The 18,879-nt window shown below is 41.2% G+C and overlaps 1 protein-coding gene across 1 annotated transcript in view; it reads right to left on the bottom strand.

Annotated features, from left to right (window-relative positions):
* The window catches only part of bach2b (BACH transcriptional regulator 2b), a 94,522-nt gene that overhangs the window by 24,037 nt on the left and 51,606 nt on the right, over positions 1-18,879 (bottom strand). The window contains exon 3 of the mRNA XM_015011345.2: positions 3,902-4,156. Coding sequence (XP_014866831.2) covers positions 3,902-4,156 — 255 coding nt within the window. The remainder of the gene's footprint in view (positions 1-3,901; positions 4,157-18,879) is intronic.

Genomic DNA, 18,879 nt, shown 5'->3' with positions numbered 1-18,879 from the left:
AAGCAATTCAATTAAGTTTATTCAACTTAATTTATTAGTTTAACCAATTCAATATATTATAATCATCCAACTCAATTTGTTAATTTTTTTAAACAAATTTATTAAGTATGTTTAAGATGACAGATCTAAGTCAGTCTTACTCAAATCATTTAAGTTTCTTCAAATAAAAAAGTAAATTAATAAAGGATCTCTTTTTTCAAGGGTTTTTTTCTAGCTGAGGCAGCCTTTAATTGAGCATAGTTATTCAGGAAAGGGGTTAATGACAGAAAGGAAGACCTGCAGCTAAGGTCATCAGGTTGGGCATTGAACCTGCGAAGACCGTGTCAAGGACTAAGTCCTCCTTATGTGGATTGTGCTCTACCCCTGCACCACCACAGCACCCTGGTTGGTACAGAATCTGTCCCTGGTAAGCTTGAGTCATGGTGTCAGACGTGGGATCCAAATATGGTATTGAACTTAATTCTTTCAAGAACAGTCAAAGTAAAAAGGTCCTTTAAGGAAAAGATTTGTAACTTTTTTGGGCTGCAAATTAAGAAGTTTGCAGCTCAAAATATTTAGTTTGTAACTACTTAAAAGTTTGAGTTGACTTTCTGTAGAATTAAGTCAAAGATATTTTAAATGTTTATTAGAAGAAAATAAATGATTTGAGTAAGAGTGACTTAAATTTGTCATGTTACACCCCCTTATGACTGAAGTTATAAAAACTTAGCAATTTGAGATGGAAGGTCTTAATAAATTGAGTTGGTCAGATGTAGGATACGAAACTGGCATTGAACTCAGTTGTTTTAAGTAAAGTCAAAGTGAAAAGTTCCTTTAAGTTAAAGACTTGTAAGTTTTGAGTTAAATGAACACAAAAAGTAAGTTGTCATAGTAAAAGCAAAAGAATTAAGTGAAATTAATGTAAATTAGTCCATAAGATGAACTGCAGCCCAAATACACTTTTTAGAGTGTAGTTGATAGTGTTTTGTATCATGCACTAGTGTCCACGTCAGTGCTTTTATAACACAAAAATCCACAAAAGCACAATAAAATGACTTTTAGTTAGCTGTCCACTGCAGTGACCGCTATGCATGAAAGGGATATTATGGCTATTTCTATAACTAAAAATAAATATAAAATATAAATATAAATGTTATAGAAATATTATCAGCAGTATTATTAGGATAGCGAGCAATATAAAACAACAACCAAAGCTTCAAGCATCTCTCAGAACTCTGTTCCATCCATCATCTGCAAAGAGAAAGAAAATGGCACAACTATAAACTACCAAGCCATGGTCATCCTGCTAACTGACAGGAGAGCACTAATCAGGGAAGCAGCCAAGATGCTCATGATTCATTTGGAGGAGCAGCTAAGGAGGGACAGTTTGTGGACCAGACAGCTGTTAGTTTTTTAACCTAGAGATCTGGCTCCATGGTAGAGTGTGAGATTGTTGAAAAAAGTCGAATTCCTCCGCAAGGTATGTTTTGTACATGGGAAACGTGTCAGAAGTAAAAAACTCACACCTTGACCATGAGAAGTGGTGAGGGCAGTATCATGCTGTGGGGATTTTTCAGCAAGTAAAAGGGAATCTGGTCAAAGTTGATGGCAGAATGGATGGAGATAAACAGGTTAGTTACCCTGCAGGTAACTGACCTGCCTCTGACAGGCAACTCCTCTGTATATCCCAAATTTTGGGAGATTTACTTTACAGAAGGAAAATTATCCTAAAGATATAGCACTAATTCTCACTACACTAATTCTCTGCATCCAGGGTTTTAATTTTGTATTATGCAGCAATTTCAATAAAATGTGAAACTGTCAAATCATAAGGACCAAACGAATGTGATTTATTACAGCAGTAACTATCCCCACAACATTAAAGACACCTTCATTGAACATTTACTTCAACATGTCCATTTCACACCTAAACACACTGCAGCTCACACTTTATTTATACCAGCAGCCACCGAATGGAAGGGACTAAAAGTTCTGCCACGCAGTAATTATCTGAGTTAGGAAGAAAATACATATTCATTTTATATAAGATGACAATTTGATTCAAGTGATCTTTTCTGTAAAAAAAACAAAGCAAAATAAAAAACATGTGACAAGTATTACTTTATTAATGCATTCTGGTCCCACTGAGGATCCACAGCTTCACTGTACATGTGGGATGTGGCCCAGTTTTCACAGCAGCATCTTTAGAGACGTATGTGTGTGTGTGCGTGCATGCATGTGTTTGTGTGTGTGACATCAATATGTCAACGGGGTGCCTTTATCACTTAATTATTCCAGTGCGACCAGTTTTTGCTTTGGTCTCTGGTGGTGAATCAGGTCTTTCCTTCACATGGATCCAGTCAGGGTTTCAGGACACATCATAAATCATTTTATCATTGTGTACTAAAATACACAAAAATAACTGAAGAAAATGTGTGTTTTGGACTCTGGAAAACTCCTGACTCTGATCAGTACAAAGTGACACGGAGGTGAGGTGCTGCTCAACCTGCTGCTGAGTGCTACATGTCACTGGTGCTGGTTGGTGTGAGATAGCACATGCTAATTGGCAATCAAACTGCTACAGACTAAATAATGTTCCCTTATCTCACGCTTTTATCTTTATCCTACAATGGATGACAGATCTAATTAAAACAAATTTTTCCTGCCATCTGTTCTCAGAACAATAATATGATTCAATCACACTCCACCCACCCTGTGTCATTGTCATGTTGTTCCTCCATTCTGTGCCCGTCACCTTGTTAAGAACACCTTCCATAAACACCAAATGCTGCTAGTTAGCCTTTTTGTTATTGCATTTACTTGTAATTAGCACTAGCTCTGAGTGTCTTGAAGATTCACATTTTGGTATGGACCAAACTCCAAGAAGTCTTCTATCTGTCCCTGTAATGCTGTAAAATCTAATTAGTTCGCCTCACTTAAAAATTATACAAACTCATTGGCTCAAACAAATTAAGCAAATGCTTTTTTTTAAACCATGAAGAAAGCAGTTCAAGAAAACTCTGTTAATGGATTTAGAAAATATGACCTATGAACTCCTCGGTAACACTTTATTTGAAGGGGGTGAATAAGACTGACATGACACTTTCATAAACATGACATAACACATGTCATGAACATGAATAAGCCTTCATGAATATTTATGACTGTTGTCATAAAGCGTCATTCGGTAAATTATGACACTTTTAATACAAAGTTGACATTATTCAAAATGTCTTTGTTATGACAACTTGACATTAACCAAGAAATCATTACTGTTTAAACTTTACCTTTAATAACATAAAGTTACCTAATTTTTAAAGTGCAATCAGTAATAATTTTAGAACAAATTTATATCAGTAATGATTTCTTGGTTAATGTCAAGTTGTCATAACAAAGACATTTTGAATAATGTCAACTTTGTATTAAAAGTGTCATAATTTACCGAATGACACTTTATGACAACAGTCATAAATATTCATGAAGGCTTATTCATGTTCACAACAGGTGTTTATGACAGTGTCATGTCAGTCTTATTCACCCACCTTCAAATAAAGTGTTACCAGCTCCTCTTTTTAATGGTGCACTAACTTCCTTAAACTCTGAAAGGTTGCACATCAAGATGGTAGAAACAATGAGCTTGTTATTCCAACATTTGACTTTTATTTAATGTTGAAGGTTCTGTGTTTTAGCAAATAAAAACAACAACTCTGGAGATTTAAATATATTGCTTGGATTTTAATAGTTTGTTGGTCTCCATATTCTACCTCCAACTCCTAAAAAAGCATTTTCTCCACACTGAGTTGGTGCTAAGAAAGAAACAGTTTATCAGAGACCAGAACAAGAGTTTGTGGTAGTAGAAACAGAAAGAACTGGTTCTAAGCAAGCACGAGAACAAGTGTAGCAGTGTGTTTATCAGACCTACCTCTTCTGGAAGGCTAACCACCAAGGCATTCTCTGCTTGGCCAACCAGCGCCTGGAGAAAATACTCGCTGCAGGCAGCCAGCACGGCCCGGTGCCCTCGGAACTCCTTGCCCTCCACCAGGACAGTCACATCACACAGGATATCCTGCTTCCGCTGGTCATTAAGGCAGAGGAGGATATTGGTACAATGAACCGTCGACTCATACACATACATGGGGTCTTCAGTCTTCTCATCCACGGACATGCCGCTCACACCCTACAAATAGAAGCACAACATAGGTGGAGTCAGCTTACAATCAAGTCCAGTGAGTGCATGCCATGGGACTGACATCAGTAATGGCAGTCTACAGCAGCCAGCTTCATCATTCAGCCTGTTTAATAAAGTACCAATGTGCAAAAGTTGAAATTGAAATGGAAACAGGTTTGTTTGGTATCTGTGAGCTCAATATGTCCATATTTGTGGAATATGATTCCATATTTACTTCAAGAGATGAGACAGTTCAACTGGTTTCCCTCCAAACATTTCTCTGCTCTCCTCTCCCTGGAAGGAGAGTTCCATCTTTTCTCCAACACACACTAAACACACACTTACACAAACACAACGTCCTCATATGACCTTTATATGAGATCATGTTGGTATCTGTCTGCTCTGAGGGCTTCTGTTTACAAGGTAGAAAATCTTTTGACGGCTACATTTTATGACACAAACCACACTGTATTTGGGTTTTTTGCTCCTCTGCTTTCCTACTATGAGGTTCTGTGTCAGTTTGAGGACTTCCTCTGAACACAGTCACTAAGGATACCTTAGCGAAGAGCAGGGGAATATTTTGATTTACTGACTAGGACAATGTGATGATTTACAAAGTTGTCTAGTTTATCTCTTTAAGTGGTGCCATCCAGGCATCCCTCCTGACAAGTTGGATTTAATTGAGTTAGTTTGTATATAAAACAAAGACCAAACGATACTATTTGTAGACCTTTAAATAGAAGGAATGACAAAACCAATTTTGTACACAAAAGACCATGTTTTTTCATGTCCATGGATAAATTAACACAAGTTCACTTTTCCTCATATTCTTCCCCAAAGTCCATAGGCAGGTAAAAGGTCCTGCACCAAATTTTCTCCACGGCAAGAGAGTTGCTGTGATGTGATGAAAGTCTCTCAGAGGCAGAACCAGGCATCAGTTTTTTCTTTTATCATGAGAAACTTTTGACTCGGTGACATCACAGGATTCCAGGACTTCCGGTTTAACACGTTGTGAAGCAGCTGGAGCACAGGAGCAGACATATTTTTATTTTATTTGGATTTTTATCAGGCCCACAAAGACTGCAGCCCCCCAGCGACATACAGTGGTGTGACAAGCAACAGACAATGGGTTAAACAGCATCAGATTTAATTCAATCACGGCTGCATGTATGTCGGAATGGTGGTGGCCGTTGTTGCAATCACTCCGTTTGGATGGCATAAAGCATCTATGTCATCCTGTTTGTAAAGATGGCAACAGGAAAGAAACCAGCTTGAACAGCAGACCAATCAGTTGAGTCCTTGGGGAGACTGGGTGTAATTAGTGCAGGTCTTAAAATGAGAGAGGAAAAAAATGCAGCCAGCTCAGTGCAACAAGCAGGCTGTCACAGGAACACAAGTGAACTGAATCAGAATGAAGATCTTAACATGAGGTGACTTTGTCCTTTTGGCCTAGTTCTACATAATGTTCAAAATTAGATTTCCCTGAACAGCCCATAGACGTGTGTGTGTGTGTGTGTGTGTGTGTGTGCGTGTGCGTGTGTGTGTGTGTGCGTGCGTGTGTGTGTGTCTGTGTGTTTGCTTTAGTTGGTGTAGTTTTTCAGATAAATGTTGAGGGTTAGATGTGATCACCGAAGGTAACATCATCATTAAGTCTTCTAATTCAAACACCCTACTTCTGGTCGGGAAGAAATTAACGTAAAAAACAAGATGGTAGATAAAGTAAACTTTATATGCATTCCCTGAGTGAGCACATGAGTCATAATCCCCTTTCAGATCATACTTTCAATCTGTGATTTACATGTGTTCTTTATGCCTCAATGATCTGCTAAAAAGAGCTGGTGCAGAACGGAGGTTGAAGTTAATTCATGTCTGACCTATCTCAAAACTGCAACGACCATCTTAGAAGACTAAGACAGGACAGTGTAACGTGTGTGACGTAGTGATATAGTACAAACTTAAGAGATTAGCATTAAGGTGTTGAGACAAACAGAGCACAGAACGCAGTGTCTGTCTAATGCAGTGTTTCTCAATTCCGGTCCTCAGGCCCCCCTGTCCTGCATGTTTTAAGTGTTTCCCTTCTGCCACACACCTGGATTGAATATTTTGGTGATTAACAGGCTTCTGTAGTACTTGATGGTCATGCAATCATTTGAATCAGCTGTTCTGGAATAGAGGCACATCTAAAACATGCAGAGCAGGGGGGCGTGAGGACTGGAATTGAGAAGCACTGGTCTAATGTAAGGAATACTTTAGTCAGCAGGACATGATGCAGATAAGCACATGTTGAGGATGACTGTTCGTCCATCATGCTAACTAGTTTCTTCATTCATGATAGGCCTGGTTTGGGGAACTAACTGTAGTGTAGCAGAGAACAAGGGGGATGGTGTGAGCATCATGCACATTAAGATGATTGACAGCGCTAAGATCTTCCTCCTGGCTCTGATAGGTCTTTTCTGACCGAGCTGTGTATTTCTGTAGGCAGAAGGCAGAAGTGCTCCACTGTTTCACAAATTACCTGTCTTATATTATACTGTCACAACACAGGGACAGTTTTAACAAGTATGTAAAAAACATTTTTTTAATGAAAGTTACATACTGCAGCTTAAAGGACTGAATAACTGAAAAAATCTAAGCAATGCTCACTGACTCAAATTTCACATACTCAACAGGAGAAGATGTCCATTTGATAAAAAGGAAATGTATCTGAAATCCTCTTGGTAAAATAACACAGAAAGTTCATCCTTACTGGTGTCTACAAGTAGACCTGTAATTACTATATTTACAATCTGCATTGAGTTTGGTACTTATTTGTAAGTTGTGAACTAATGTTTATTAATACTTCAAGCAAGAAGTCAGAGACTATCTTCCAGCTCGTGAAGACAGAAGGTATCTTTGTTTAAAGAAAATGACAATCAGAATGAAAAACAATGAAAAGCCGTATTCCTTCCCTGTAAAAATGAAACTCTTTCCTGGCTTAAATGACTACCACCAGGCACACAACCCCAGCTGAGACTTTATTTATATATCCATTTATTACTGAGGGTACCACAACAATTTTGTTACATTCTGGAAACATAATGACAAATAAAAAATCTTATGTCTTATGTTAAAGGCTCCAATATTATACATAATTCTTTTTATAGTTGTTGTCTGTACCCAGCTATCCCAGTTTTATTATTTCTTAAAGCAGCCAGAAAGGCACTGAGAATATTACATGAGCAATAAGTTAGCATTATAAAAATCTTTGGAGCTTTTTTTTATCTTTTCTCACAAAGTTGATGAAACTGAAAGGTGTAAGCATTGATTACTTTTTATTTATTTTAAATAAACACGTCTGGAAACAAACCCTCCAACAGCTGGGAAACACACCAGCAGACAGCTGAACCTCTGACCCTAAGCTTGAAATACAGTAGCAAAGGAGCAGCCTTGTGAGGTGAGCTTTTGTCCAGTCAGCCATAGGAATAAACACAACTGACAACTCAGCAGAGGAGGGCCCATGTAAATAATCTACTACCCACAGGAAAACAAATTAACAATGATGTCTCACACAAACAGCAGCACACAAACACAGACTGCAGTTAGGGAAGTAAAGCTCTGTGTTAATGTTCAACTCTGACCAACTTGTAGGAATAGTTTAACAGCTAGAGCTCTCCGTTTTAACAACCACATCAGCAACAACTGTGCTCCTGGCTGGCCGACCAAAATATTTCTCTCTGGCTTTCCTGGGATAATGACATTTTCTATCCTGTAGATGTGGTTGTGATGTGTAGAGTTCTCTAAACATGATATTTCTACCATGTTGCCGTGCAGAAAATATTCAATGATGACACAAACTGCACGAGAAGACGTGCACAGGTGTGTACCAACAGACATGTCCAGATATAAACTTCAGAAAATAACAGTTTACATCAAATATCTGACATTCCGGATAGCTTATCCTTTTTTGCAGATTTTGAATTTATTTGACCAGGAGCTGTCAGGAGTTACTGACATTCTCGTGCTGAGAAGTGAGAAGGCTCAGAGCCGACCACTGGGTTTACTGCAGACTGGTCCAGAGCTGTGGACGAAGACTGATATCAGAATCAGAATCAGAAGAATTTTATTGTCATTGTGAGAAAGACAACGAAATTGCAGTTCAAGTACAACCTTCCATTACACAACAACATGAGGGGGGGGTCTACCTTCCTCATCAACACAAACACAGTTTTTGGGCTAACAGATCACTTATGTTGCTATCACCCATAACTAGCAAACATTTTCATACACTGTAGCAGAGCATAACCAGGAATTCCTCTCTGTCTGATATTAGATCAAATTGTACTTTCTCTGTTTTATTTCAGTTAGTATTACCAAAATTTTTCTATTTGATAAATTCCAGAACAATAAGAGATTTTCCATCATTACTTTGTTCATTGTTGTCTGTATTTGCCGCCGTCAAGTATAAACTTGTGTCAAACATTCTGGGGATCCTTCCACAGCGTTCTCACTGTGTTTCAGAAGTGGTGCACAGGGACTTAGAGCAAGACTTTGTGATGGCCACTCCTAAACCCTTGGCTGTCCTTAAGCTACTGTGTTGTGAATTTTGCAATGTGCTTTGGGCCATTGCTATATTTTTTGGGAACTTTGGGGAGGGGATCTCCAATGAGTTTGACAGCAGGTCTTATATTCTCTAATACACAGCTATAACTTGTTGTCTCCTTCTGCCTTCCTGTAGTTGTCATTTTAGCTGCTTTCTCTTGTCCCTCTGCCTGTTTGGTTTAGTCTCTTCTATATAATAACACCGGGAAGCATAAGAGACTATTCAGGACGAAATGCTACTATTAATGAGATTAACTAATCTGCTACCCTATTTGTTGTCATTGCTGCATCTGTGGCTCTCTCTTGTCTTTTGGTTCATTCTCCTCCTTTTTGGTTGCATCTCTTTCAACAAAGTAACCACTTTCTTGAGACAAATTCTTTAATAGTTAATTTATTCACATGACCTCTGTCTTTGCTGAGCTGGCATCAGACATAATCTAAACTAGTCTCATTGCTATAATTTGTTCCATCTTTTATCCTTTTGATGTCTGCTTCTTCTCTCTTGCCTCCATCTCTTTATCCCCTCCTCTGCATCTTTTTTTTTCTATCTTCCTGTAATATATATCAGTCAATTGGTTCATTTGCAAACTGTACTTTGGGTATGTAACAATGTCTTCTTCTTCTCTGAGTAGCCTTTCAGCACACATCAGAAGAGGACTTGTTTTATTGTGGATAATGACACTCACTTCCCATCTTCAGACAGCAACAGATAAAACTTCAGGCATCTGGAAATATATTATTTTATATTTAATTATGTTAGAGAAAATCCCTACAAACACATATTCTATAATTCTGGAGATCTTAGCTAGAATGGAATGGCATAATTGTAATGATCATAATTTGTGAGCGCCATCTAATAATTGTAATAATGTGGTAGTGTAATGAGCAATAATAGCACAAGTTGAGTCATTCCAGTTCAGCAGGGAGGACAGATGTAGAAACAGAAGTTTAAGGCTTTCTTTGGAGTACCTTCAATCTTCTGTATTGTATATTTGAGTCATAAGTTGATCAGTTTTACACATTTGACAATATTTCCATCAAATTCATAATTTTCGACCTGTTTCTCAGTGATTCATTTACAGAGCAGGTTTGTAATAAAACAGAAAAAGGATTAGTCTCAATTGCTGCTTTACTCTCACAGCATTCTCATCAGAGCCCATTCAGGAAGAGAGAGGAACATGAACACTGTGTTACTGTGAGGATCTCTCCAGATCCCTGTCATTACACTGAGGATGAGCATGTTTTTCTTGGAATTTATTATTCATATCTGTTGGATGCAATTAGGCCAAAGCCATAAATGCTGAATCAAGAAGTAAATGTAATTAAAGCTCCGCGGAGCCTCAAGCGGCCCTCGCAGCCAAGCGCCGCTCAAGCCTAGCCACCGCGGATGTTCCAGCACCGCCTCCCCTCAGCCACCGCCTCCCCTCAGCACCACCTCCCCCCAGCCACTGCCTCCCTTCAGCACCATGTCACCCCAGCCACCGCCTACCCCCAGTCACCGCCTTGCTCTCACGGAGCTGCCAAACCCGCCCTGAAGATAGTCACCCTGTCATGTTCGACATTGCTCCCAGTCAATGCACAAAAATCTGGTGTAGATCAGCTGATATCGCAAGGAGACACAGGTGTTTGATTAACCTGGGTGCGCAGTAGAGTCAAATTGCAATTAAACTCTATTGGGCTCCTTAGAGGTTCACAAGTGTCACTCATAAAAAGTGTGGAGCAAATGGGATGATGCGTTTGTCAATAAGAGACGATCGTATGCATATGGCGAGGGACAGCCATTTTTGCCACACCCACAAGGGTCAGATGCCATTGACAGAGTTCATCTTCATGGCATTTTATGTCAGTCTGCACAGGATGAAACCCATATGACTTAGAGAGTAAAAGTCAGACATACAGTAGAAAAAACAGGTGACTTCCTGTCGGAAGTGTGCGGGGCTAAGGTGATGTCATCAATCGACCACCTAACTGTGATGAGGACTGGTCTATAATGAGACATAGAAAGTCTGATGCAGCTGTGACCTGGCATTAGGAAGTTATTTCACATTCATGTTTCATGGTGAATAGTCAAAGTTTGGGACTAAGCCACGCTTAGTCCCAAACTTAGCAGTAGGCATTTACAGAGTTCATCATCATCTCATGTTATGTCAGTGTGCACAGGGTTGGAATCCATGACACACCAACATTACTTAGAGAGTAAAAGTCAGACATACAGTAGAAAATAGAGGTGACTTCCTGTCGGAAGTGGGCGGGGCAAGGGTGATGTCATCAATCGACCACATAACTGTGATGAGGGCTTATCTATAATGAGACATAGAAAGTCTGATGAAGCTCTGACCTGGCATTTGGAAGTTATTTTACATTCATGTTTCATGGTGTATAGTCAAAGTTTGGGACTTAGCCACGCCCCCACGGGTCAGTAGAGTTCATCATGGGAGAGTTCATCATCATGTCATTTCATGTCAGCCTGCACAGGATGAAACCCATAAGAATTAGAGAGTAAAAGTAAGACATACAATTGAAGAAAGAGGTTACTTCCTGTCGGAAGTGGGCGGGGCTAGGGTGATGTCATCAATCGACCACCTAACTATGATGAAGGCTGGTCTATAATGAGACATAGAAAGTCTGATGCAGCTGTGACCTGGCATTTGGAAGTTATTTCACATTCATGTTTCATGCTGTATAGTCAAAGTTTGGGACTTAGCCACGCCCCCACGGGTCAGTAGAGTTCATCATGGGAGAGTTCATCATCATGTCATTTCATGTCAGCCTGCACAGGATGAAACCCATAAGAATTAGAGAGTAAAAGTAAGACATACAATTGAAGAAAGAGGTTACTTCCTATCGGAAGTGGGCGGGGCTAGGGTGATGTCATCAATCGACCACCTAACTATGATGAAGGCTGGTCTATAATGAGACATAGAAAGTCTGATGCAGCTGTGACCTGGCATTTGGAAGTTATTTCACATTCATGTTTCATGCTGTATAGTCAAAGTTTGGGACTTAGCCACGCCCCCACGGGTCAGTCGAGTTCATCATGGGAGAGTACATCATCATATCATGTCATGTCAGCCTACACCGGATGAAACCCATATGACTTAGAGAGTAAAAGTAAGACATACAATAGAAAAAACAGGTGACTTCCTGTCGGAAGTGGGCGGGGTTAAGGTGATGTCATCAACTGACCATCTCAATGTGATGAGGGGTGGTCTGTAGTCAGATATAGGAAGTCTGATGCAGCTGTGACCTTCTATGTGGAAGTTATTGCATCTTGATGTTTCATGGCGAATAGTCAAAGTTTGGGACTTAGCCACGCCCACATGCTTTGACATAGAAAAATTCCTACGATAACTTTTCATCTTTAATGTCTCAAGTCTCTGCTGACTGAGTTTGAAGTCTCTATCTCAAAAGCTGCAGGAGGAGATAGATCAGATGCGATGTCTATGAAAAAGAGGAAATGGCTGATTTTGATCCAAAATGGCCGACTTCCTGTTGGGTTTGCACCATGGCTCCAAGAGACTTTTTTTTAGGTCCTGACATGATACACATGTGTACCAAGTTTCATAATTCTAGGTTAAAGCATGGCTTGGGGCTGATCATTTAAAAATTTCTAGGGGGCGCTGTAGAGAAATTAGGCCACGCCCATCAACGACTGTTATGGATTCCTGTTAGGGGATGGATAAGGATGCATCCTAGTGAGTTTGGTGCAGCTGGGCTGAACGATGTGGAATCTAGAGCCAAACGTATGGCGGCGGCGTTACCTCTTCTTCGCCGCGGTCCCACGGCCAAGCCCTCTACAGAAGACTCTTGGCGCTTTAAAGCAAGTGAGACTAACATGTTATCTGTCATCCAACACAGAATCATCTTGATTAGGTCGAGAGAGCCATAGATGGAGCTTTACAAGTCAAAAAAAGGCACTTCCTGTTCTGAGGGTGCGGGGCTTAGATGACGTCAGAGTATGATGACATAGGATCGTCAGGCATCCCACCAGGATCAGTCATGTCAAGTTTGGTGCAGCTGGGCTCAAAATTGTGGAATCTGCAGCCAAACGTATGGATATAGCGTTACAGGTCACTTCGCCATGCCGCCACGCCCACCTGCTCCATCAAAACCAAACAGGGTTGGAATCCACGACACACCAACATGTTTTCTGTCTGTGGACACAGTTTCACCTCGATTAGGTCAAAGGGGTCAGATAGCGACCGTTCAGCGTAAAAAATGACACTTCCTGTTCTCAGGGGGCGTGGCCTAAGTGACGTCATCATTTGACCGTTGGGTATTGTAGAGCATCCCATGCTGATCAATCACTGAAAGTTTGGTGCTTCTATGAGTTTTTTTCAAAGAGTTATAACAGTTTGATGTTTCATGGCGAATCGGTGACCTTTGACCCCCGGAAAGACCCCTTCAGCAAGCCCGAAAACGCAAACCTACGATAACTTTGGATCGGCCATGCCTTTTGAACGATCTGACCGAGTTTGAAGCCGATCGATCGAAATCCCTAGGACAAGTTCGAAAAAATGCGAACCCTGTGAACGGCCAAAATCGGGTCAAAATCTGAACTTCAATCCAAAATGGCCGACGTTCTGTGATACTTGCACTATGACATTAATTGTAAATTCTGAGTGTCTTGGGGAGCTCTACAAGTGTACCGAGTTTAAAGTCTGTACGATAAAGTAAGTGAATAGGAAAGGGTCTTTTAAATGTTGCTAGGTGGCGCCCTTGAGCCGTTTCTGTTGCGATTTTTCCAGGGACCTTAAAATACGTAATTTTCACGCAGACCTGACGCGTCCGCCAAGTTTGGTGAGTTTTTGAATATGATAAAGCCCCCAAAAGGCCAATTTATTTGGCGGAAGCATAATAATAATAATAATTAAAGCTCCGCGGAGCCTCAAGCGGCCCTCGCAGCCAAGCGCCGCTCAAGCCTATAGCCACCGCGGATGTTCCAGCACCGCCTCCCGCCGGCCACCGCCGACGCTCGCGCGCCGTCCTCCATGCGATCCGCTTCGATGTCTTCGGCAGCGTTCACTGGCCATGCACCCAAAATCTGGAGCAGATTGGGCCATGTGGCAAGGAGATACAGCTGTTTGTTTAACCTAGGGGGCGCAGTGGAGTCAAATTGCAATTAAACTGTATTGGGCTCCTCAGAGGTTCACAAGTTTCAGTCATAAAAAGTCTGGTGCAAATAGGATGATGCGTTTGTGAATAAGAGACGATCGTATGCATATGGCGAGGGACAGCCATTTTGCCACTCCCCCACGGGTCTGTAGGCATTGACAGAGTTCATCATCATCTCATGTTATGTCAGAGTGCACAGGGTTGGAATCCATGACACACCAACATGTTTTAGAGTGTAAAAGTAAGACATACAGTATAAAAAACAGGTGACTTCCTGTCGGAAGTGGGCGGGGCTAAGGTGATGTCATCAATCGACCACCTAACTGTGATGAGGGCTGGTCTATAATGAGACATAGAAAGTCTGATGCATCTGTGACAGGTGACTTCCTGTCGGAAGTGGGCGGGGCTAAGGTGATGTCATCAATCGACCACCTAACTGTGATGAGGGCTGGTCTATAATGAGACATAGAAAGTCTGATGCATCTGTGACCTGGCATTAGGAAGTAATTTCACATTCATGTTTCATGATGTATATTCAAAGTTTGGGACTTAGCCACGCCCCCACGGGTCAGTAGAGTTCATCACGGCAGAGTTCATCATCATTTCATTTCATGTCAGTCTGCACAGGATGAAACCCATAAGAATTAGAGAGAAAAAGTAAGACATACAGTAGAAAAAACAGGTGACTTCCTGTCGGAAGTGGGCGGGGTTAAGGTGATGTCATCAACTGACCATCTCAATGTGATGAGGGGTGGTCTGTAGTCAGATATAGGAAGTCTGATGCAGCTGTGACCTTCTATGTGGAAGTTATTGCATCTTGATGTTTCATGGCGAATAGTCAAAGTTTGGGACTTAGCCACGCCCACATGCTTTGACATAGAAAAATTCCTACGATAACTTTTCATCTTTAATGTCTCAAGTCTCTGCTGACTGAGTTTGAAGTCTCTATCTCAAAAGCTGCAGGAGGAGATAGATCAGATGCGATGTCTATGAAAAAGAGGAAATGGCTGATTTTGATCCAAAATGGCCGACTTCCTGTTGGGTTTGCACCATGGCTCCAAGAGACTTTTTTGTAGGTCCTGACATGATACACATGTGTACCAAGTTTCATAATTCTAGGTTAAAGCATGGCTTGGGGCTGATCATTTAAAAATTTCTAGGGGGCGCTGTAGAGAAATTAGGCCACGCCCATCAACGACTGTTATGGATTCCTGTTCGGGGATGGATAAGGATGCATCCTAGTGAGTTTGGTGCAGCTGGGCTGAACGATGTGGAATCTAGAGCCAAACGTATGGCGGCGGCGTTACCTCTGCTTCGCCGCGGTCCCACGGCCACGCCCTCTACAGAAGACTCTTGGCGCTTTAAAGCAAGTGAGACTAACATGTTATCTGTCATCCAACACAGAATCATGTTGATTAGGTGCAGTGAGCCAGAAAGGCAGCTTTCCATGGAAAAAAAAGCACTTCCTGTTCTGAGAGGGCGGGGCTTAGATGACGTCAGACTATGACGACATAGGATCGTAGGGGACCCTACCAGGATCACTCATGTCAAGTTTGGTGCAGCTGGCCTCAAAATTGTGGAATCCACAGCCAAACGTAAGGACACGGCGTTTAGGGTCACTTCGCCACGCCGCCACGCCCACCTGCTGGATTCAAATGAGCTGGGCTTGGAATCCTCAACACACCAACATGTTTTCTGTCTGTGGACCTAGTTTCACCTTGATTAGGTCAAAGGGGTCAGATAGCGACCGTTCAGCGTAAAAAATGACACTTCCTGTTCTCAGGGGGCGTGGCCTAAGTGACGTCATCATTTGACCGTTGGGTATTGTAGAGCATCCCATGATGATCAATCACTGAAAGTTTGGTGCTTCTATGAGTTTTTTTCAAAGAGTTATAACAGTTTGATGTTTCATGGCGAATCGGTGACCTTTGACCCCCGGAAAGACCCCTTCAGCAAGCCCGAAAACGCAAACCTACGATAACTTTGGATCGGCCATGCCTTATGAACGATCTGACCGAGTTTGAAGCCGATCGATCGAAATCCCTAGGACAAGTTCGATCAAATGCGAACCCTGCAAACGCCCAAAATCGGGTCAAAATCGGAACTTTAATCCAAAATGGCCGACAATCTGTGATACTTGCACTATGACATTAATTGTAAATTCTGAGTGTTTTGGGGAGCTGTACAAGTGTACCAAGTTTCAAGTCTCTACGATAAAGTAAGTGAATAGGAAAGGGTCCTTTGAAAGTTGCTAGGTGGCGCCCTTGAGCCGTTTCTTTTGCGATTTTTGCAACGACCATAAAATACAAAATTTCGCAGCGGGCTCTATGCCCCCGCCAAGTTTGGTGAGTTTTTGAATATGATAAAGCCCCCAAAAAGCCAATTCATTTGGCACAAGAACTATAATAATAATAATAAGAAACAGCAAGGTTTCAATAGGCTCTCGCAGCGCTTAGCTGCTCGGGCCTAAAAATAAAGACGATAAAATGTTATATAGTATGTATTAGAAATGACTCCACTTTAGCTTTTGTAGAGAAAAACCAAGTGCAACTAACATACGCCAAAGTTTGATAAAAGCATGAAAAGTAAACTTCAGTTCAAAGTATGAGGAGCACATACATGTTCTACCAAATCAACTCCCAACTTTAAAGCAGTCCGACTGGGTGATGGTCTTTACATGCTCAGAGGTCAGTTTGGATAACCAGGAACACATCCAAAGTGCTGCACAAACCTTTAACCAATCACAGTCAGCCTGAGAACCACACAACCACCTCACCAGCATGACCTTCCCCACATGAGTCTGCACTTAGCCTAACCGTTTAAAGGACCTGAATGATTTGGAGCCCACACTGAATCAAAGACAGATAGATCAACATGTCATCAACATGAACTGAAGCTCAATCACTTTGCACCAAGCACAGACTGAAAAGTTACAAAAAATCTCTGGTGTTGTTCACAAAATTAACAAAAAGAAACCAAACATCTCATAACACGAAACAGAGAAAGGTATCGGCATGTGTCAGAAGAAGATAAGCTCGATCCACTAGTGAAATGCACTGACTTCTACAGAAGCTGTAGTTTACTACTCTTTAACATCAGATTTACATTCCCCCTCCCCCAAACACCCAAAACATACACAACAATGAAGACAACAATGAAGAGTTATCAGCTGGATGGTTTTACCTCAGAAAGGTCTAAGCACAGATCCAGTCATTTTGTTATTCCACTCTATGCTGTGACAACTTTCTAATGTCTCTCTCTGCATGCTACCAGCAGGCATCTAAACCTATCAGCGTCTGTGGGTGTTGAGGATGACTGAGCAACTAAAGTATGTATGATTGTGAGTGTGTGTGATAGTTGTGTATGTGTTTGTGTGATGGCATGCCAGAGTATTTTTGGGCTATGCTGGTTTAAATGCAGCTTGCATGAATCATGACTTCCCACATAGTATGTCAGTGTGCAGGGTTAGTCATATAACTGTCTTATATGGTAACGCGCTGCACATGTGATAGCAACACTGGAGTTATCTATAGACGGGTCTCTGAGGAGCTGCTGTGTCTCAGCCCTTTGCTGGACTCCATGTGATCCACACTGTCCTTATTTCAGCTTAAAAATTAATTTTTACAACAATATTTATGAATTTGATTTTCAGTTTTTGAGACATTTTGTTTTGTTACCCTATTTTGCTTACAACAATAGCCTCAAAACGAATACCACATAATTATATAAGCACACCAATCTCCAAAATGAACAAAAGTTCTTTGATTTTGCTGGAATAAAAAAAAGTTATGTCTTTGCAGAGATGGCACACCTGCACACACAGCAATCTGTTGAAACCTCTTCCTGTGCAACCGTCTGAATAAACAGAAACACAAGAATACAGATTACTACATTTGCATGAACAGGAAACTTCCTTACTGAGGGATGATACACCCCAAACCCAGCCGAATGGAAGACCTTTTAAAACAAACACGACCAGGTCATGCACACAACTTTTAAAGCAACAATCATCTCTTTCTAATTCAGGCATTTTTGCAAATATTAATGCTGCCCTGTGGAAAGTAATTACTGCACAATTTGAGAATAAGAATGGCAGAATTTTATTTAAAACAGTTAAAAATTCAAAGTAAAATCTTTTTTAAAAGTGCACTCTCAAAGGCCTCATGGAAAAAAAGACAAGTGGAAAGTCTCCCCGTAGGAAAAAGTTGACGCAGAAGCAGCGCCCACGTCAAAACCTTCAAAAGCCACATCTGTACACATGCATGTGCATCTGTGTGGGTGTGTGTGCATGTAATCATTTGTGTATATGTGAGCAGAATGAATATATAAGTTTGCTGATAAGATAAGACTGGAGTTAGAGGTCATGTTGCTCATGGTGAGTCCATCATTGTGTCTCACTCTACAGGCTTTGGCTGCTGGAACAGAAACAGACATGCAAATAGATCTCTGCTATTGATAACATAAATAAAATAAAAAAAAGTTTGACCATGCATGCTGTTGTTCATGTTTTCTTATCTCTGAAATACATTTATAAAAATTCCATTGGGTTCTAATACTGACACCTGAGTTGCTTTGTCTCCCAGGGAAATTCCCTTTTATTTTGAAGTCTAAATTGAGAAATGTGTGAAGCTGGTGAATCCCAAACACAAGGCATCTCTATATAAACAATACCAAACAGGCTGCGATGGACTGGTGACCTGACCAGGGTCATGTTGACTCGCCCAAACGTTCGCTGGAGATAGGCACCAGCACCCCTCCTGACCCTGCGAGGGACAAGGGTGTAAGGATGGACGAATGGATGGATGGATGGATGGATGGATGGATGGATGGATGGATGGATGGATGGATGGATGGATGGATGGATGGAATACCAAACAGGCTAAGACCACCCCTGCATTCACCTCCCCATGAGAAGAAGCAATCCCCAGGCTGGGGTGGCCACCTCCTGGCTCCGCCCCTGCTTCACCACTACTTCCTATCTGAAATCACTTGTTAAGCCAAACAGGACAATGCATGCTGCTTTAATTATGCCTTAACTG

Source organism: Poecilia mexicana, unplaced genomic scaffold, assembly GCF_051168715.1.
Source record: "Poecilia mexicana isolate PSO_F unplaced genomic scaffold, ASM5116871v1 scaffold_21, whole genome shotgun sequence".
NCBI classification, from domain to species: domain Eukaryota; kingdom Metazoa; phylum Chordata; class Actinopteri; order Cyprinodontiformes; family Poeciliidae; genus Poecilia; species Poecilia mexicana.
The sequence above is the reverse complement of the archived record's forward strand: the minus strand, read 5'-3'. Positions and strand labels throughout refer to the sequence as shown.